Below are 22,799 nucleotides of genomic sequence, written 5' to 3'. Positions count from 1 at the left end.
CACTTTCATAACTTCGATTTTAAACTCTTTATCTTATAAGTCCAATATCTGGTTTATATGTAGTTTTGCTTGTGTTAACTTTAAAGTCTTGATTATGGGTCAGTTTTTCCTACTTCTTTGCATGTCTCATGTTTTTTCAGTTGGATACTGGATATTTTATATAAAATAATACTAGAGTGTAATATAGATAATATTTTTCTTATGAAAGACTCACCCTTTTCTTTCTCTGGTTGCTAAATTAGGGATCTAATCTCTTCCATATTTTAGGAGTTGAGTTGAATAGGTGATAATTTAATTCTTAACATCAAATCACGTCAGGTTTGAAGGAGGGGCAGTCCCCTACCTCAGCAGGTCTTTCAGGTATGAGTATGGTGAGACTGTAGGATCTCTCACTGCTTTGCAGCCTTTGCCTGAAACTTCCTGTGCTACCATGTACTACTCAGCTAAAGACATGAGGGTTAGAATTGGCTAATGAAGAAGACTGTATCTATGGTTGGGCTTCTCAGATTCCAGTTGCCAGCGTGTGGCCATTAAAATTTCAGCTGGTTTCTCCTTTGGCAAGTACAATCCTACATGTGTCTGTGTCCTAACTTGGCAGATACTCCCAGCCATGAAAATGGTTACCACTCTCTACTTAAATAGGAAGAGCTCATCCTTCTCTAAACTACTTCACTTAGACTTAAATGGATCTACAGTTTTGGGGTCACTTTTTGGTAAAAAATATAATTTTTTTCAGTGTTTCTGATATTTTCTTATTGTAGGAGCAAGGTTTTTTCCAACAGTCTTCTACATTCTAGCCGTAAGGGGACCCCTATAGAAGGTACTAATAAAAACACAAGAAGAGCAACTGTATTCTCATTATGAACATAATTCATGCTTGTAGAAAATTTGGAAATATATAGAACATAAAGAAACATGAAGGAAGTATGTCTTTTTAAAGTGGAATTGACATATTACCTATTTCTTTTATTTTTGCTTAATCTCACATTTTTACCATTCTATGTCAAATAAAAGTTAAACAGTATTTTACAGGTTAAAATTATAATGCAACATCTTGAATTATGCAACAAGTGGATGTTCATTATAAAAAATAAACAGGTAAAACAAGAAACTTTAAACATTATATGTAATTCATAAAAAACAGTACTGCAATGAACATCATAGAAAGATAGGTAGAAAGTGACAGAGGAATTTGCACCTGGGATCTCAGATTCTAGAAATTCTGTTCTTAACTACTGTACTAGATTTCCTCTGGCTCGTTTCAGATGACATGGGGAGAAATGCCTGCTTTTGCAATATATTGCTGAGGTGAGACTTGTTTGGTGATTAGGTAGGGATATGGTTGAAGGAATAATCCATCGTGATTCTCAGTTTTTTGAAGGGTTTGTGAATGCGATTGGTCTGTGTATTCAGTAAATGAGATTCTTTTAAAGCATATGTTTAAGCCTTTTTTGGTATAAAAACAAAATCGTAGATAATTTTAGTTCTTCGGGATTATCTCTGTAATATGAATGCAAAGAAGATAAAACTAAATGATTTTAAGGCCTTTAACTTTCCTGTCCTTCCATATATGCCTTTTGAAAGAATGTCTTATTTTTATTTTCTTATTTGAATGATAGTAACTTATGGTTAGTTAACACACTGAAACTTATAAAAGTAAAATATACATTTCTTTGCCGTTAATTTTGCTCAAGAAATTCAAAGTAATTTTAATATTTCTCAAAAAGTTATAAAATAGATACTAAGCATGTAACTTATCTCATACCAAAATGAATTCCATTTAGAGAAAATGCTTAAATTAAAAAATGAGACTCTAATTTCTAGGACATGGCATTGAAGAATTTTTTAAATAATCTGAGCAAGAACCGTGCAACATATAAAACCATAGAAGAAAAGGTTGATAAATTTGAATGTATAAAATTTAAAATGTTACCACTACACACCTGTTAGAATGATCAAAATCTGAATTCTGGCAAGGATGTGGAGCAACAAGATCATTGCTGATGGGAATGCAAAATGAATGGTACAGCCACTTTGGAAGACAGATTGGGAGACTCTTACAAAACTAAACATACTCTTACCATGTGATCAGCAGTCATGCTCCTTAGTATTCACCTAAAATAGTTGAAAATTTATGTACACACAGAAACTTGCACATGGATGTTTTTAGTGGCTTTATTCATAATTGCCAAAATTTGGAAGCAACCAAGATGTCCTTCAGTAAGTGAATGAATAAATAAACTGTGGCATATCCAGACAATGGAATGTTATTCAGTGCTAAAATGAAAACTGCTAAATAAAGGCATGAAAATACATGGAACATTAAATGCATATTACAAGTCAAAGAAGCCAATCTGAGAAGGCTACATACTGTATGATTCCAGCTATGTGATGTTCCGGAAAAGGCACAAACAACTATAGAGACAGTAAAAAGATCAGTGATTGCTAGGGGCTAGAGGGCAGGGAGGGATGAACAGGTAAGCACAGAAGATTTTTAGGGAAGTGTAACTATTTGTTATGAAACTACAATAGTAAATACATGTCATTATACATTTGTCAAAATTTGTAGAAAGTACAGAACCAAGGATGAACCCTAATGTAAATTAAGGGCTTCGAGCGATAATGATGTCTGTGTAGGTTCCTCAGTTACAATAAATGTACGTTGTGGCACGCGACTCTGATGGCAGGCGAGGTTATACATGTATGTGTACATGGGTATATGGGAACTCTTGTAAATTATGCTCAATTTTGCTGTGAACCTAAAACTCTAAAAAATAATGTTATAACAATTTTTTTTTAACCTTGAAAGACCTACCAAAACAAACCAGAAAAATCTTGGGGAAATGTTTATAAATGTATGACAAGCCTAATAACTGATTTCTAAACTTAAAACTTACAAATAAAGAGGAAAAAGACAGTAGTTAATAGAAAAGGGACATAAAGAACATGAGTGCACTATTTATAACAAAATAAAAATAAGTAAAAATTTTAAATATCAGAGTTGCCCCATTTAAACCTTTCAAATTGTTATATGTCAGAAGGTAGTGACATGGCATGAAGAAACGCTCATAAACAGTTGGTGGGTCTAAACATTTTGGGAGGGTACTTTGGTACTTATAAAAGTTTAACCTCACATTCCTTTTGATCTAACGTTTCCTTGTTGAAAAAACGTATCCTACAAATATCTGCGAACTTGTATGCAAGGTTATGTGCACAAGGATTTCTCTAGATGTTTTAGCCGCAAGTAATAGAAACTAGCTTTAAATAGTGAGATCATTACTTCTCATAACTGGAAGTTCCAGACTTCAGTAGAAGCATGTATATACGAATAACTAATAGGTTAATCATCATTTAACGTGGCTCTGTTTAAGAAAAAAGTTTCTAAAAACTTCTGTTAGCTAATAAATTTTTAGCTTAATTTAACTTCTAAAAATTTTATATATGATTTTAATCGACTTTCCTTTTCATAATATATAGTTCTAACTTGTATCACATCTGACTGGACTCCTCTTAGTCTAAATTAATGAACTGTGACTCTACTAGTCACTTCTTATAAGTATTTAATAGAGGGAGTAAACAGTTAAAAAGATGAAAAATTGGGCAGTTTCCTCCATTTCTAATAGTGGCTTTGTTTATTTTATCTCAGCTTCAGGAAACAGCAGTGAGTTTTAGCTCATTGTTCTAAATATATTTTGACCTTTCATAGCTGTACCTGTTGTGACTTGCCAACAGATTTTTCAAACTGAAGAATAAAAAAAGAACATAAGAACTTTGTTATGGAAGGCTGTTCTGTCTTCTCAAAAATCATTATCACCTGTGCTTTATTTTTGATTCATTTGTTTATGTGGAAATTGCTGTTTCACCTGTGTTGCCTGGTATTTTAGGTCATGGTTATAGTGTGGAGAGGGGAGAGGTCCACAGGGGGCATCTGACCGTATTCTACATCTATGCCATTGCTATATTTTTAAAGCTTGGGGGCTGTAAGTCATGCTTTTTTGGGTAACATTTTCAAAATATGTAGAGAATAATGATAAGAAAACAAAATTTTTCCTACAATTATAATATGATTATTTAACAACAGTTTACAACAAATATGTTTTAAAATTTAGTTGCATGAAATTGAGTGAAGTAATCTCAGTCACTGTTTTTCTTGTGTCTGTGGTTCTTCCTTCTTTTTCTTATTTTATGTGTTTGTGCCCCCTCCTCCCTTATTTTCTTGAGTAGATTTTAGCAAGTTTACCTAAAACTGGAAGAAATGAATACTTTTCTAATAAATATAATTTACTGAAACTGACTCCAGGAAATAGAGCTGTCTGAACAGTCAACCTTCATAGAAGAAATAGAGAAGTGTCTTAGAATAAACCCTAGAAAATTTTTAACTGCAAAGAATTTCACATGGGAATTCTACTGAAATATTAAAGAATGTGTTATTCCAATGCTAAGTAGTTTAAATAAACTGTTACAGAGCATAGAAAAGACTTAAATCTTCTAGCTTGTCTTTATGAGACAGCGTAACATTTGTGCTTGCAACATAAATCTGCAGACCAGTATTGCGTACGATTATTGATGCAGAATTCCTAAATAAAGAATTTTCTCTCTCTCGTCCTCACAGCCAGCATCATACTTAATGGGCAAATACTAGAAGTAGTTCCTTAAAGTTAAGAGTAAGCCAAGAATTTCTGGTATCACCACTGTTTATCAAAATGTGACATACCCCAAAATGATGGGTAAATTATATCACATAAAAGTTTTTTTTAATACTGCTTAGTCAAAATTGGGATGAAGAATCATAAGCCAGATGACCAAATATTTACATCCCATACCATGAAAGGACTAATATCACTAAAACATAAAGAGCCTTCTGTAAATCAGTGAGAAAAGTGATCAACACCACAATAGAAAATTGAGCAAAAGAAAAGAACAGACTATTCACAGGAAGGAAATAAAATATAAACAAGTATTCAACTGCTCAATGTCATTTATAAGAGAGATACAAATTAAAACTATACTTGTTAAGACCTTGTTCTTACTTATCAACAATAGCACATGAGCCTCCCCTATTTATGTTGTTGCTGGGAATGTAAACTGGTGCAGCCTCTATAGATGACAATTTTGGCAAAATTTATCAAATTACAGATGGACAACCCTTTGATTTGGCAGTTTCTCTTTTAGAGCCTACCCTTCAGATACAATTGAGAATATGCATAATGTGCAAGACTAGTTATTGGAATCTTGGTTCTTAAAGCAAAAGATTGAAGATAACCTGAATATCCGTCAATATGGGATCATAATATTCCATAATGTAATGTTATGCAGCTAATAGATGAATGGATGGATAGATGGATAAATAGATACATAAGTAAAAGGGAAACATATCAACATCTCTGATAGAATAAGTAATATAAAAGCAAAGTTCAGAACTGTGTTACCATTTGTACATAAAAAGCAGGAGGCACAGAACACAGTATATTTGCTTATATGGTTTGAAGAATATTTCTGGAAAGGTACACAACTGGCAACATTGGATGCCTTTGGAAGAGGGTAGCTTGAAGCCAGGACTTTTTTGTACCTTTTATCTATTGAAGCTTCCAAAATTAAACTTCCATTAAGCAGTTGTATATTTTGAATCCTTGGTATGTAAATTATCTGTGTATTATCTGTGACCATTACAACCAGATACAATCAGTTTTATTATTTATTTGGTTAGAACTTATAGAAATACTTTTACAGCTGTTTTAAAATTGAATCTTTTGTTTCAGGATCTCCAGCAGAACTATCTCCTACTACTCTTTCCCCTGTTAATCATAGTTTGGGTAAGTTGCAAATACTTTTCCCCTACTGTTTTTATACCTTTCTAATTAAATGTCCTTTCTGGTAATTATTTTCCATATATATGAGAAAGAGATCCCAGCGAATAATCAAATGATTGTTCAACTTAGTGCTTTCTAAAAATGATGCTGATAATGTGCCTCAGTATTACTAAAACTCCTTTCTCCTGGCACATATAAGAAGTCAATCATCTTTTTATTCATGGAAATCATATTCATGAAAAATGTTCTTATATGGCTAGATTTTTATGTATATATTTAGTTTCTGATGTATTTTATAATAGCAATTATTCATATGAGATGTGTGTATAAATATATATAGACATATATCACTCACATGTACATGTAGTGTGGGAGATTATATATATGTGATAGCTAATACATATGTATATATGTGTGTATGCGGTCTGTAGTTTATTCTTGGTCTTCATTTTACCTCACTATTTCACAATTTCTTTTCAGTTTCTACACATTGGAATTTGTTCTACAAAATTGTCATTTTTTTCCCATGATATTGCTTATGATGCATTTTAATCAAAATTACAGCACTTAAATACTTGTGATCCTCATTTTCCCATGAAATATGTAGATTCTTTTGATTTATATTCTGTTTCCACTCGCATACTGTATGTTTTCGGTTGTTTTTGTATGTATGTTTTATTACTTTCTGTTTCTTATGTATATTTGGGTTTTCTATTTTTGTAACTAGGATAACTCAGTGAGAATCTCATGTTAAAATAGACAAATGTCAAAAATATGTCGTATTTTGTATCCTATCATGACATCTTTTTTTTCCCTGTGGCTTTTGACTCATTAATCTTTGCTTCAGCTTTGTTCTACTCTGTCCTACCCAAAGTTAACTTTATAATGCAAATTGACTGTGGCACAAGCAGGGTAAAACTACTGTTAGAATAAATGATCCACCATAAAGTCTAAGAAAGCTGTTTGAAGATTAGAATGACTTAATGAGATAGGGGAAATTTGAGAAATTGAAAATCTGGAGTTCGTGATGTAGATGTTAAGTCTGTTTCCTGGGCTGTTGCCAGTGTAGGCTGGCATAGAACATGTAAAGGTGATGATATTCAGTCTATTCTTGGCTTGAGGTGGCTTGAATTATTCACACACGTTTCTTTTATGTGTTTGTTTTTTCTGCCCCAGATTTGCAGCCTGTTACTTACTCAGAACCTGCATTTTGGTGTTCAATAGCGTATTACGAATTAAACCAGAGGGTTGGAGAGACCTTCCATGCATCACAGCCCTCACTCACCGTAGACGGCTTCACAGATCCATCAAATTCAGAGAGGTTCTGCCTAGGTTTACTCTCTAACGTCAACAGAAATGCTACAGTAGAAATGACAAGAAGACATATAGGTATGTTTGTTTTCCTTATGTGAAAAACCAATGCCATATACTCATAATGTGAGCATTATGTGGTTTACCACATCAAGACATTGTGTGCAGAGAAGCCTGCCTTCTCTCTCCCACCTTAAGGGCAGTCATGTGGAAGTGCACAGCTTCACAGCTTCTAGTAGATCCTGGTGATCCTTCTATCTGCAAACTTCTATCTTGAGCTTCTGTTAATTTGGCACCCTCGATAGTGGGAAGTCCTTCAATAAATACGTGTTAAAATAACTTTACTCTGCTGAGCCTCTACCAGTCATAAAATTGTCATGTTCAGATTTTAGGGATGTAATTTTAACAAATCATGAAGTTTTTTTTCAGTTTGTTTACATCTCCTAGTTTTTTCCCCCTTTCAGTGAATTCGTGTGTCAGATCTGCACACTGTTAATCTGATGCAGGATATCTAAAACAAGCACGACCATTGAGTTTGTTCAAAAATAATTCATAGACTCTCAAAATGTGGTAATCCCAGGCACCCTTTCAGCAAGTTGGTGAGGTAAAAACAATTTTCACAGATGCTGTTTCAAAGATGCTATTTGCCATTTTCACTCTTGTTCTCTCCTGACTGTACAGTGAAGTATTCCAGAGGCTTACAAGGCTTACGATTTTGCAAGGAATTAAACGTAGACTCTGATGAGAATTCTACTGTCTTCTCTTAAGCCAGACATTAAGGATATTTGCAAAAATATAAAACATTGCTACTCTTCTCACTAATTTTTTCTTTGGTTTGCAAAATAGTTATTTTTCACAAACTTGTTTATGTTAATATGTAGTGGGTTTATTATTTTGATTTTCAAATGAATTAATTTTTTTGAATCTCAGTTTTCACACATAATATGGGAAGTTTGCATAGATGTAATCCACATAAACAACAACTCTTTGGGTCGTCAGTTTTTTGACAATGAGGTAAAAAATAGTTTGAGCGCCACAAAAATAACTGAACACAGTTCTCATCACCTTAAAGTAACTTCTTTTAATAATAATTTGCTTCTGTTCATTTAATTAACCATCACCTCCTATGAGAAATAATTCTCATCACTAAAGAGTCAATGTGATATTGCAAAGTGCTAGTGACTTCAGAGGTCTGTTAGTTGGCTCCATGTGGAATTTCTCAAATCTTGCTTGATGTATAAATTTTATATAATCTTCCTAAGGTACTCAGGTATCTTATAGGTGAGGAAGGCCTCTGAATATCTGCCCTCTTTTAACTAAAACAGTTCTGATTTTTCCATGTTCTAATTAGGGCTCTGCATAAAAAGTTAACAAAAGGTTTATCCTACCTTATTTACTTCTGTACAAAATTTTAGAGTGCTGTAATTATTGGATCATCTTTTTTTACTTTTGATTTCTAGTTTATTGGGTGCTTTTGATCAGAAACTATAGCCTGAAAAATCTCTACTTTTTGGACTTAATGTTTTCCTAATGGTCAAGTGAACAACTTTATTTTTTATATAAGTATTCTGTAGTCATTAAGAGAACAGGGCACCAGGTTCCATATTTATGTAGTAAATCTGGCTTGTTGGTTTTTATTAATTTTCTTTTGCTGCATAACATATTACCACACATTTACCAGCCTAAAACCACACAAATTTACTGTGTTACAGTTTTTGTGGGTTAGGAGTCTCCTCAGGGTCCCACAAAGGGAAATCAAAGGGTCAGCTGGGCTGTGTTCTCATCTGAAGCTTGAGGTCCTTTTCCAAGCTCACAGGTGATTATTGCAGAGTTCACTTCCTTGAAGTTGTGGCGCTGAGATCCTCATTTCCTGCAGACCGTAAGCTAGAGGCTGCTATCAGCAACTAGAGGCCACCTGCGTGGCCCCCTCCATCTTCACAGTCAGCAGCGAAGACTCTGTTGTGTTGAATTGCTGTTGCTCACACTTTGAATCACTTTCACCAGGGCCAGCCCAGTCCCTTTTAAGGGCTGTCACCTGATTAAGTCAGGCCCACGAAAGGTAGTCTTAGTTTCTTATGGTCAGTTGATTTGAGAACTTAATTACATCTGAAAAATCCCTTTAAGCAGTATGTAGATTAGTGTTTGATTGAATAATTGAGAAGGTAAATAAACCGGGGTGAGAATCTTAAGTGCTATCTTAGAATTCTGCTTTTCACAATTTTTTCTTTAATCCTTGTATTGCTAATATTTTATGTATATTTGATCCGCTCATATTTTATGTATATATTTGATCTGTCAAATTCTGAAAGGTATATTAAAATCTCCCAATATAATTTTTTCTTATCTAATTCTGCTTATATAAATAGGGACCTAGTTGCCCCCATAATATATAGTTATAAAAGTTATAAAAGGGGCAGATGACTCTAACCTCTTGATAATTTTTATTACCTTTTTTCTTAACCATAGTGGGCTCTTTAAAGAAATACTGTTTATTATAATGAAGGCATATTAATCCAGACATTAGTTAATTCCTTCAAATGAATTCTTTTATTTATTTAGAAATAACTGTAATTTGTATGAAATTCTTTTATTTTGCTATCCATTCACTTTTCTTCGTTGTTTAAGTATTTTTGATAAGCACGTATTATCTTTACAAATCAATAAAATCATTTTTAAAAAATACTTGGAAAAATGTACGGTGGTATGTTTCAAAGTTAGATTTCAAAAAAGCATAGCTATGGAAAAAGTCATCAAAATACTTTATGTCATTTTACTGTCCTCTGAGAAGACTCTTTGAAAGTCATGCTGAAATAGTAAATGTTGTAAAACTAATTCCATATATATTTTGTTTCAGGAAGAGGAGTGCGCTTATACTACATAGGTGGAGAAGTTTTTGCTGAGTGCCTAAGTGATAGTGCAATCTTTGTGCAGAGCCCCAATTGTAATCAGAGATACGGCTGGCACCCTGCAACAGTGTGTAAAATTCCACCAGGTATGGATACAACAATGTAAATAAACCTGTTGTATCAACTTGCTGAGTTTTTCTTTGCTATTACTTTTAGGAATCAGGAGATGATTTGCATGCTCATATTCTAAAATCTGTAGCCCTTTTAAAATGATTTTCTAATAGTAATATTCTTTTTACCTAATTTTTAAATCTTTTTCTCAATCGTAGGCTGTAACCTGAAGATCTTCAACAACCAGGAGTTTGCTGCTCTTCTGGCTCAGTCCGTTAATCAGGGTTTTGAAGCCGTGTATCAGCTAACTAGAATGTGCACCATAAGAATGAGTTTTGTGAAAGGGTGGGGAGCAGAATACCGGTATGAAATACATATTCGGTTCTTAAATTTCCACAGCGTAATTCTTTTTTCTTTCATTCTTTGTATCTTCTGAAATTCATGTGTATTTATTTTCCTTGAGGTTTATAGAGTCAGCAGATCTTTATGTAAAATAACAAAAGAAAGTTGGAGGCCTCTGGATTCAAAACTATTGCAAATTCCTGTGCTGGCATTATGGAACAAAGAATTAAAACATGTATGGACGGGTACTGTAAAAGAAGGCAGAGTGTTAAATACCATAAATGGCATATTGGAAGGGTTATGTCAGTTCTTGGAGAGATGTTTCGCTGGGGCTGGGGGAGGTAGTGATGACACAGGGTCTGGGTTCTGAAAGATGCCTAGGATTTCAGTAGTCACAGGTTTGTGGGGTGGAAAGTGATGATCCTGGCAGTAGAGTACAGTTCAGTTTGACTGGAGTATAGAAAGTAAAGAAGAATAAGGCTGGACAAATAAGTTGAGACAACTTCAGTATAAGGTTAAAATGTGGAACTTCATTCAGTAATAGAAGGGAGTACTTGTTAGGTGCCAGGCACTGTGCTGTGTTTTAGGTGCAGTATCTCACGCCTTTCAACATGGCTAAGAATTACTGTTGCTGTTTTTATCCTTTCTTTGTAAGGTTGCAATCTTTCTAAGGTAAAAAATGGTCCAGACTAATATTTATTTGGAAATAGGCTTAGAAAAGACTTGATAGTTTGCCCAAGGACACATTCTAAGTGGTAGAGACGGGACTTGAGGAAAGCTCTGCTTGACTCTCAACCTCTTCTCTAAGGATAGTAAGTAGCAGTTATGTAATTGAGTTTTACCAAAGCTAATCTGTCATCAAGGGGTAAGATAGATTACGCTATTGATAAATTAAACAGTTGATTGGATTCCACAGCAAAGATAGGGAATACTTCATCAACATATTAAAAAATGAAAGTATAAGTAAAATACTTAGTCTTTCTTCAGTTCCCATTGCTCACTGTCTGAATGTCTGCTTAAGAAGATACTCGTATAGAGTAGTGATAGTACTCCTGTTTCATTCAGCAGGTTGGGCCCTTCTTCAGAATTTATTTCATTTCATTTGAACTTGATTCCCTGTCTTAAGTTTTGTGAGGTGTATGACTTTTGTGATGGTGAGATTTGAGATCTACTGGTTTGAATACTTTTATAAATATATGTGTTATATATGTATATCCTAGAATGAAGACTTGTCACTATTTTGTCCAAGTTATGTTAGTAGAAGAATTCACTTTTTGACTTTGCTGTAGCTGTCTTTTGTTTTAATCATTTCCCCTTTGAGATGTGATAACTTTAAAAAATGCAGAGTTTTTTTTCCCTTTGATAAAAAAATTATCAAATTGTTAATAAAATTAGATTTTATTGATATTAAATTAGATTGATAGTTGATATTAAAATTAGATTCAGATAGTACCATCTGAAACCAGTTTATTAGGTCAGACATTTTTTTTTTCTCTTCAAAAGATCATAATGTTGAAGAACATGGTAGAAATTCAGTGGAATTAGATATGAATTGCATAGGTCAGGGAGAATTCCATGTATATCTGTGGGTCTCCTGTTAAGACCAGTTTTGATTGGTAGAGAGAGATACTGCCCTTCATTCACTGTGGACTCTGCTGTTCTTTAACCCAGAGCTAATTTAAAATCTATATGAGAAGCAGTAATATACAGTATGTTTTCATGGATAATGGAGTCAGGTACATCTACTTTGGATAATGAAGTAGTTTCCTTTAACATTTACAGATCAAAATAAACCAAATACCCATATATCTGTGAACTGTGGAACCTTTTATCCTTAACGACACTGGTGCGGAGGAGATAGATCTAATGGTTGGATTTCTAAAACTATCTTTTAGTTTCTTTACTGCCAGCTTGATTGCTTAGCGTAAAAATCAGGACATGTAGTAAGCAGGAAATATAGATGTGTAAAGAATTCATAGTTAATTGAGAAATATGTCTCAGTTAAGTGAATTAGTACTGAAACGAATAAACAGTTGGGGGACACATAATGTGTGTCTCAGACCCTGAGACAAGGGTTTGCATGCAAGAAGTTTATTCAGGAAATGGAGGGAACACTGGTCAGGAAGGAGGAAGTAGGGAAGAGAGGTAGGGAGGAAAGGCAGCCAGTACCATTCTTAACCCATCTACTCTAATGGGTGGGTCACTAGAGCTGCTCCCTTAGGAAAACTTTGGAAAACAGTAAAGAACACACAGAATTATCCCACCCAGAGGGAAGGGAAACTGGACCTTTAAATGCCAATTCCTGTGTCATTGCTTGAGGTCTGTTCCTGGGGATGTTAATTTCCTGGCACTTCTGATCTGCTATATATGTGGACGGAGCAGAGAAGTTCTCAGGCACAGAAATGCAGATGCCTACAATTGGAAATTGGCTAGACTAGAACACTGAAAATCTGAAGGGTATAGTGGGGCACTGACACCATCTGCTACAGAAAACCACATACTTTGAAATACAGTTTTAAATTATATTGAGCATGTGTCACATGGAGGTGAAGAGTTGATAATGGCCTTTTCTCACGTTTGAAGGGCTGTCATGTCGAAGAAGCAAGCAGACTTACTGACTTACTGTATATAATAAATAAGAACTAAAATCAGTATGTGGAAGTGACAGGATGTCATTGAACAATTTGCGATTCCCAGAGGGTAGCTCATTTTGTTTAAAGTACTAAAGGTGTTTCTTAGTAAAAGCCTGCATGATTTTGCTAAAAAGGATGTTGGTTGTTGGCTTTGTCAGGGAAAGTTGAACCCCAACTCTTAACATTCTGTGATAAGCTTGGGTCAGAATTCTCTTTTGTTTTGCTATACTTTAAATATGAATCCTATTCCATTTGGACTTCATTTGCTATTTGATTATCTTCTATTCTGTGGATGATTAATAAGTAGGGTGACTTCATATATTCTGGTTTGCCTGGGACAGTGCTGGTTTACGTCTCTTGCCCTGCCAGTGATTATTTATAGTGACTACATTCTCTCTCAAAGGTGTCCCATTTTGGATGGTAAATATAAGCTTACTCTACTAATTTTAATTTGAGGGGAAAACAGTGTTTTTTTTTCTCTTTAAAAGAAAAAAGTCACATAAGTACTTTGAGGATTAAACAGTTTTCAAAATAATAGATATGCAAACTTGATACTCGGTCAGAAAAGAATCTAGGTTTTAGTATATATTGATACAACCTTTTGATTTATCTAAATTCTTCCATAGCCATGTTATTCTTTTAATTTCATAATTATTTTCTTGCATTCTTTTAACAGAAGGCAGACAGTAACAAGCACTCCTTGCTGGATTGAACTTCATCTGAATGGACCTCTACAGTGGTTGGACAAAGTATTAACTCAGATGGGATCCCCTTCAGTGCGTTGCTCAAGCATGTCATAAAGCTTTGTCACCAGTCAAGTCCCATCAAAAGACTTAATGTACCAACTCTTCTGTCATAGTATTTGTGTGTGGTCCCCGTGGACTGTTTACTATCCAAAAATTCAAGAGAAAACAGCACTTGAGGTCTCATCAATTAAAGCACCTTGTGGAATCGGTTTCCTATGTTTGAATATTAGATGGGAAAATTAGTGTCTAGAAATACCCTCCCATAAAGGAGGAAGAGAAGATTTTAAAGACTTACTGATGTCTTGCTGGGCATAAAACTGAGTGTCCCAAAGGTTTATTAATAACAGTAGTAGTTATGTGTACAGGTAATGTATCGTGATCCAGTATCACAGTATTGTGCTGTTCATATACATTTTTAGTTTGCATAAATTAGGTGTGTGTGTGCTGCTTCTTGATTTAGGCAAGCCTTTATAAAGTTACAGTACCTAATCTGTTATTCCCACTTCTTTGTTATTTTTGTGTGTCTTTTTTAATATATAATATATATCAAGATTTTCAAATTATCATTTAGAAGCAGATTTCCCTTGTAGAAAAACTAATTTTTCTGCCTTTTACCAAAAATAAACTCTTGGGGGAAGAAAAGTGGATTAACTTTTGAAATCCTTGACCTTAATGTGTTCAGTGGGTCTTAAATATTCATTCTTTTTGTGTTTGTTTACTTACTGCTAAAACCTTATGGAAATTTTTCCAGACCTCTCCTCCATTTCCACTTTTGTCCTGATACCAAAACAGTGTAGCGTGACATCCATCACCAATAATGGTTGCACTGATAACCGCCAGCACCAGTTAATTCTGGGGTACGGTAACAAATCATATGGAGTAAGTCCCTTTGTCTTACACCAGATTTCAGTTTCAGCAGATGATAATAGACTTGTGTAACCTAGCAGTCTTTTGATTTATCTTTACACCTCATTAAAAAATGCACAGGTGGCAGTATAATTATTTTCAGGGATATGCTACAATTATTTCAATATATTTATCCTTTTTAAAAATTCAATCTATAGAGATAAACACTCTTTAAAAAGGTATTTTAAAATATTTCAATAGCAAACCTAGTGCTCTTTGAGTTGAGTTTCATTTGATTTAGTTACCAGATTGTATTATGGAATGGACCTTTTGTAAATGTAATTGCTTCAGCAGAATACCTAGAAAAGTAATGCTGAGGTATGATCAGCAGGTAAAGGCCATCTGTTTTTAAGGTATGTTGTATTAAATTTATACAATCTATGTTATTTTACATAATTATGAATTCTGAATTTTAAAATTTGGGGGAGAAGCAGTTTAGCAAGTTTTTTAGCTTATGATTACCTACACTCTGAGCTGTTCTTAACTAATCCTGAATATGTGGTGACTATTACAACCAACCATGCATTTTGCTCTACAGTGACAGGAGATGTCGGAAACTCTGTTGGAAGTCCACCCTGCAGCAGATAATCCTTATGTTTATTGTTAACTCATTGCAGTTTAAACATTTCTTGTTTGCATCTCAGTAGAAATGGAAAGTAACCACTCCTGGTCCCCTTCTAGTAAGTTTTCATATTTTTAAAGACAGATTATCTTTGGTACTTGTTTTTTGAAGCCATATTCACCTTTATCTACAGGTGTTATTTTCAATACTTTCAGCATTGGTTGTTTTCTATTAGATAGTCCCCATTTTTCTATATTTGTGTATGCATGTATTTGTTTATGTAAACTTGGTATAGTAATTTTATATTCATTCAACAAATATTTATTGTTCACCTGTTATGTGTGCCAGGAACTTTCTTAGCCTTTGGGTAAAGGTGAACAAGACAGATAAGGCCCTTGCCTTTGCTGAGATAGCAGTTTCTATAATGCTTAATTAGCTTATTTGTCTATGAAGGAGATAAAACAGGGTACTGTGATAAAGCATAGCAGGGGGAATGCTTCTGAAAGGTAGTGATGCTTGAGCTAACATTTCGGTGAGAAAGGAGCAAGCCTTGTGGAGAGAAAAATAGGCATTCTTGGCAAAGAAAATGGCATCAAATGCAAAGGCTTATTTTAAAGGAAACTCATAATTTATTAGGTGTTTATGCTTTATGCAAAAACCTCTACACAGGTCCAAACTTGAGGATCAGATTGGTTCTACAGTTTATAATAGTTGAAGGTGGCCTTACTTTGTGATAGATTGCTTCATGTGTCATTCTCACTAATATTTCCTCTTCCTCAAATCCTTCCTGTAAAAAGTTTACACCAGGTCAATACCATTTAATTGAACAACCCTTTCTTCAGTTCTGCCTTGGGCAGATTTTCACTATTGTAGTGACTGGCTGCTTGCTTCCAGATGTCCTGCTGCCCGAAATGATTACTTCTGCAGTCCATCCTGTGGATAGAGTAAATGTCCCAGGTATTAACCACAGTCAGACCTGTTGGAAATGTGGAGGCTCTGCCCTTTGGAAGTGTTTGCTTACTAGAGGACTTGTACTGATGTTAGGGAACACTGTTCTTTGTCTGGTTGAAAGTGATAGAACATCCTGGCAGTTGCTCTTGCATTGATATGTTAAGCAAAGCAGTGCCATCTGTAGCATTTCAGTAGTGGATCACATCTCTACAGTTCTGGTGGCATTCTTCTGTACAGTATGAAACTGGGACTCACCTCTTTGGAAGCACCCATGTATTCAGCGGTTAGACCTGTCAAGCCGTTGACTTTGTGGTGGTGGTGGTTACATTTGTATGAGTGTGTTCAGTGGTCTTCCTTGCTTTTTAATGCGATGCTGGTTTTGCATTCTGTTTTGGCCACTGTGGCCTAATTTTTGCCGATTGTTTTTTCCCTTTATAGGGTTTGTTTTCATTCTTCTAAGTGATAAGATCTCCTCTCTGTAGAATTTTGTCTTTATTTAGATTAGCAACATCATTTAGAATTTCTTCTACACAGTGCTGGTAATTTCCTCAGTTTAACAACATGAGAACTGAAGGATCATGCTTTCTGTCACATTTCTAAGATGAATGGTGGTTTTCACAGTGGATTACATACACCTTAGGGCTGGTTTAGGGAATTGGAGGCTGGTGACATTCCCACTGACTTTGGCCTGGCCAGTGGCAGCTTCATTTTTATTCTGTGTTGGAGTTCCACGTAGGAACTCCAATAGAATGATTTCTTTATTAAAAAAGTTTTACTGCTTAAAAAAAAGTTTGACTTTCCTGACTAGATTTGAACTATACCAGTTAGTGTGCTAATTGTACATTATGATATACATTCGTTCAATAAACATTTATTGATGCCTGTTCTTTACCTACCCAGTGTGATAGATGTTAAGTAATAAAAAGATAACTGGGACTTGGTACTGACTCTCAAGCCATCTTAGTCGTGTGGGGTTACTTTCTCTCTCAGGACCTGTCACTTTGCCAGAAGAAAATCTGCCTAATTTTTCTTGAAAGCTATATATTCTTATTCTGTATTCTTACTCTTATTCTGTATTCTAAGTATATATTTGCAAATTGTTAATATCTGGGGTTTTTTTTAAACCTCACATCATATCTAGTTTTGCTTGGTTCATCTGTCCTTTAAACATTGCCAGATATTCTCCTTTGTTAAAATTATTTTATTGATAATTTCACTTTATTTGTGCCTTTATTGTCAGTTTCATCAAGACTAAGATTTTGAACTTGAAAAACAATCAGTCTAGTCTCTTGCTAGTTGAAATCAAATAAAAGAGTATATATACCCAGTTGGTTTCTCTACCTCTTCCAAAAATTGTCCAAATATACCTTTAACATCTTTCTTTTTTCTAAATAACTAAATACTTTGAGCATTTACTCAATAATCAGTGCCCTCCTGGTCTGGTTGATGGTGGGAAGTAATGTAACGCAAGACAATCCTCACTGTGCTTAGCATCTGTCTTTATGTACAGTCTTTACTTTCATAGCTGAACATTCCAGCTTCACAGTTTGCCACCCCCCCACCATTCCCCAGTATCTCTTTAGATAACTAAGTAGACTGTGGACATAAGCAACCCGTGATCTTGTCTCTTACTCTGGTGCAACACATTGAGGTTTAGACATAACACATTATTGCCCATTTTCTTTCCTTCGTGAACTTTATTTTGCTAAGTCCTTTATATTCATCAACTGAATTTTATTCTTCCTTCCCTTCTCTTGACAACATGTATCCCTAGTGGTTTTGCTAGTTGTCCTCTTCCTTGCCAACCGTGTTGCATCTGCATACATCGGAATGTTTCTCTCCTTTGAACTTTACTAAAGACCAAAAAGGATGGTGCTGTTCAATCCCAGGGTCCTAATTTCTTCACCACGAAGGTTGACATTGTGGAGATTGGTCAGTCACTTAAATCTTACAAATGGCTCAGAAATTCTATCCAGTTAAATGTTTTTGTGATGATAGCGTACATCGTCAGATTCTGTTGTAAATTATGTTCAGGATTATGAACTTTTCCGGTAGTTGCAGCCAATGATTTCCTCATAATACTAGCCCTGTTTCCACCTTGGGGCATATTGGGTTGTTGTATTTAGTACAATCAAGAGTAATAATGTTAGTGTGTGGTGTCTAGAGGTTGTCAGAGTCCTACTGAATTCCTTTTATATCTTCCTTTTCAAGTTTTCATAAATATTTTGTCTGTTCAAGACTACCTTTTGTGTGTGGGGATTGAGGGACAAATTATCTCTTGGAGTGGAATTCCTATGTTTGAAACCTCAACCAGGAAATGTGAGCTATACTAGATATAGATAGCCTCATGATAGCTTTTATGATGAGAACTTGTCTAATGTGTTCATATAATTTCTTGAGTAGGAACTGTTTTATCTTGGATATTATAGCTGACTTTATATATAGCATAACTGCCTTAAATCTTTTTAGTAGGAAATAAATTATATAATGTGTATGTATGGATTTATATATACACTCACAGAAAAATCTTAACAGTAGGGGTTATTTGCATACATTTTAACAGTGTTCAATGATTCTATTGTTTAAATCTCATATCAGTAAAAAAATTCTTAAGCTTCTTGCAGACATTTTCCTTTCATGGACAGACCATCAGGGTAAATTTTTTATTCTGCCAGGGTCCTCATTTGGCAGTTCAGTTAATATGCCATTTTTAGGCAGCTTGACAATTAAGAATCATAACTGGAACATCAAAAAAAAAAAAAAGCTCTGAGTGGTCTCTGGAAGGTACTTGCTTAAGGTTACCTTTTTTTTTTTTTAAATAATGTTAGGTTGTGTGTCCGCCACACCTGCTCTTTCGCCCGGCTTAAGACTGCTGCTTAAGATACCCTGGGAAGCACCACTACCAAGTCAAGTTTTCCTGTATTGAAGGGTAGCCTCAAGATGACTTTCTTAGCTGTGCTCAACAGAAATGGATTTTCCAAAGTTCTCTGGGCCATTTCTGATTCACAGAGGATCTGACCAGGGTGTATTAGTCTGAGTTAACTTCAGTGTCAATTGGTTTGCTGCCATGAGATCCATAATAGACCCAAAATTTCACCATTGATTGAGATGTAAGGGCCCTTTGAAAGAATAGTACCACTGATGTTAGGACTGAAGTGAGGATTCATTAACTCCACACAAAGGACTTTTAGATGTTTCTCCAACCAAATTTCCCCCCAAATTATATTCTTCTACCCTCTTTTAAAAAAAAAAAAACAAGCTCTTACTTTCTATAGAATTTCCAGTTTGCTCTTTTGGGTGGGGGGGTGGGTAGGGATTTACTTTCTCTTTCTAATTAAAGATGCTAATTTATTGAACCATGAAATCCGTAATATATTGATTTAAGGACAAAAGTGAGGGTTTAGAATTGTAAAAGTGCTTCACTATTACGGTTTTCATTTCACACTTGACTCTTCTTTCTCCCTGTGGCTTTAAAGCTTTTGGCGGTTTTACAGCGTTAGTCACTAGGTAACTTTTGCCATATTTCTGGTTCTGTCAGTCCTACCGATTACAGTGCTGTGACATAAAGTTAGTTCTCAGCATTTGTCTGTAGGAATAGAAGTCTTACTGAAGTCTTTTTCTTCCAAAGAGATTTTCCTTTCTCAGTAAGTCCTAAGAAAATACTTGTTTGTCACTCTCTTTATTCATGTTCTTGCATTGTTCAAACAGCAAAAAAAAAAATGTTGGTGAAAACGATTAGGGTCCTTTTCTGATGAATGTATGTACCTGCATTAAGAATGTAGTCATTTGTTGGTTTTATGTAACTAATATACACACATTAATTTTAATCAAGAGAAAGAATTATCACATACATAGCAAGTAGGTAACATGCATGGCTTTTACATTTTTAAAAAACACCCTATTTTTTGGCAAAATGTAGAACCCAAAATGGTCATTTCTTAGACCAACTTTACCTCAGGCTTCATTTTTGCTGTTTTGACCCTGGCCTTTAAGGCATAAATATTTATATCTTTTTATTAGTGATAGTGAGACTGTGACACCATTTCTATACAAGACAACAAAACAAGAAAAACTATAAAGATTAAGATGAAAGCAGTTGTGTGGTTGTTGAGCTAGATCACAGCATTTTGTAGGCAAAATAAAAACATTCATATCTGAGAATTTTTTTTTTTTTTTTGGCCATCTTTTCCCAAGGCCAGACCTTCTGGTAGAGCACAGTTAAAAGTAACATAATTCTGGGCCTTTGTAATCTGAGGGAAATAGCCCCAGTTGGCAGTCTTCATGTTAATATATGAAACAAGAATGTAGGAAATAGTTGGCGAAGCGTGTTTTCACCTAAAAAGAAAATAATATCAAAAAATATAAAACTATTATTCATTTAGCTCTCAAAATCTCAAAAAGATACGGTAAAATGCTATATAACTGGACAAAACCAGAAGAACGTATAGAGGATTTGTGGGAAAACAGGTTTCAAGGATGAACTTTTATACACTGCTCAACAATTTGCTTACGTTCTACCAACTATTCTTAAAATTGACACTGTTAAATAAGATATTTCTAGGAACTAATGATTAGCAAATGTCCTAAAAATATTTTTAAGCCAATTCCCTCGTAAGTAGCCCTATTTACTCTTGAAAATTCTTACCCTTTCTCTAGCGATACTAAAGGAGGAGTGAGTAGTGTTCTTAGGGTGACCAACTGCCCTGGTGTGCCTGGGACTGAGGCAGTCCCCTGGATGCAGGACTTTGAGTGCTAAACCCAGGAAGTCCCCAGGCACACCAAGGAGGAGCTGATAGCCTTAAGTGTTCTTGTGACTTACCCTCACCTTAAACATTGTAATAGTTGCGGTTAAATTCAGCTGCCCTATAGCATATGTGTCCTCCAATCACTTACTATTGTGTATGGAATGTGAGATTTATACCAATAATAGCTCATAGCACCAACGTGGTAGTGAGACTAACAGTAATCCAGGGAAGATAACTGGTGGTTTAATGAAACAGAAGAGGCAACTAGATAGCAAAGTTCTTCAGAACCTGTGTGTATATGTAAGTACAGATCATGTCTTTATGGGGTTAAATTTAAATTTTCACAGTAAAGGAAAACTGAGTAATGCTGTGGATTCCTTCTCTCTTGAGGGAAAATATGGCCTTTGATGCTCTATCCTCTACTACATTCCCCAGACTATCCTGCTCAAGAAGCCAGAATGTGGCATTATTATATTTATTCTCAGTGAATGTTGTATTGAGATTATTAAATGCATCAGCCAATGGCAGGTGAAGGAATTGGGTGTCCTGATCCAGACAGAGCAGCACCCTAAGTTCTGATAGCCTCCTACCCCTCAGGTGCTTACCAGCTACAACACCGACCACGGGAGGTGAGATTTTTCTAAGACGGCATTAATTTTGTAATGCAATATGATGGATGCAGAGTCTGTTATTGTTTCCCTGTGGTAGTCCTCAGACTGCATCCTCTGTGCACTGTGATGTAGATGGTAGATGTGTTCTTTGTAAGCTTTAATCCTATGATTGTCAAAATATGATGTGTTTCATTTTTTTTTTAAATTAAACAGTGAGCTGAGGCTTTATTTCAGCTGGTTTTCAAGTTAAAATTGTGAAATACTGATTTCCTTCCCACCACCCACACCAAATATTTTAGTCTATTTAAAGTACAAAAAAAAAAAAAAGTTAAGAAAACGTTGCTTAAATGTCCTGTGATTTCTGGTCAAATTTTATATATATTTGTGTGTGTCTGTGTATGTGCTTTCACTTTTTACCTTGTTGGCTCTCTACCTGTGTTAATAGTACTGTCACCATTGAAAGGTGAACATTTTTCCTAGCATTAAAAAAAAAGCGATTTGAGTTGTTTACCATGTTATTATGGGACTAATTTTTAATCGTTTTCGTTGATTTTGACTTAAACTGATTTTTTTTAGAGGGGATTATATTTTGCTGACCACACTCTAAATTGTACAGAAACAAAAAAAATTTGTTGTGTGTATTTTCACATAATGGAATTATGCTATTGAGTGCATCTTTTTATTTTTTAAGTTTGGTGTTATATAAAAAGCTTATCCCACTCCCCTGGCAGACAGATAACGCACTGCTTAGTATACACACACAAAACGCACCTCGTAGTGCTAGCAGGTTAGGCATTTTAGCTTACTTCAGAGCTTGCCTGTACCAAATAATGATCTAATACACATGATCTGTGCTGTAAATGGACTAGAAAGTGAAATTCACATTTACCCTCAAAATGTACTCTTAGCAGAAACAGCAAATGGTATTCTTTTAAAGATTTCATTGAAAAATAATACGTAAGGTGTACTCATAATTAATATCATCATGAAATAATTGAAAAACAAACTTTTTAGATCAACCAGACTTTCTTTGTGCCTCGCAGGAACTCAGTTCCTAGGATGAATCAATACTTCTCTCATTAGCAGACTGCTTTCATTAGACCATTTAAGACACCTACGTTAGGATGCAACAAAAGGGACCTCAAAATCTAAAATACACTATGCTACTTGGCATTGAACAGCCCCGGGGCCTAGCTTGATTTCGTTAACAATTTTGTGTTGGTAG

The 22,799-nt window shown here is 34.9% G+C and overlaps 1 protein-coding gene across 1 annotated transcript in view; it reads left to right on the top strand.

Moving 5' to 3' along the window:
- SMAD2 (SMAD family member 2) overlaps positions 1 to 22,082 on the top strand; it is a 79,539-nt gene extending 57,457 nt beyond the window's left edge. The window contains exons 6-10 of the mRNA XM_024756777.1: positions 5,760 to 5,813; positions 6,987 to 7,199; positions 9,976 to 10,113; positions 10,297 to 10,441; positions 13,730 to 22,082. Coding sequence (XP_024612545.1) covers positions 5,760 to 5,813; positions 6,987 to 7,199; positions 9,976 to 10,113; positions 10,297 to 10,441; positions 13,730 to 13,853 — 674 coding nt within the window. The 3' untranslated portion in view covers positions 13,854 to 22,082. The remainder of the gene's footprint in view (positions 1 to 5,759; positions 5,814 to 6,986; positions 7,200 to 9,975; positions 10,114 to 10,296; positions 10,442 to 13,729) is intronic.
- The last annotated feature ends 717 nt before the right edge of the window (positions 22,083 to 22,799 follow it).

Source organism: Neophocaena asiaeorientalis, unplaced genomic scaffold, assembly GCF_003031525.2.
Source record: "Neophocaena asiaeorientalis asiaeorientalis breed wild unplaced genomic scaffold, Neophocaena_asiaeorientalis_V1.1 scaffold133, whole genome shotgun sequence".
NCBI lineage: Eukaryota > Metazoa > Chordata > Mammalia > Artiodactyla > Phocoenidae > Neophocaena > Neophocaena asiaeorientalis.
The sequence above is the reverse complement of the archived record's forward strand: the minus strand, read 5'-3'. Positions and strand labels throughout refer to the sequence as shown.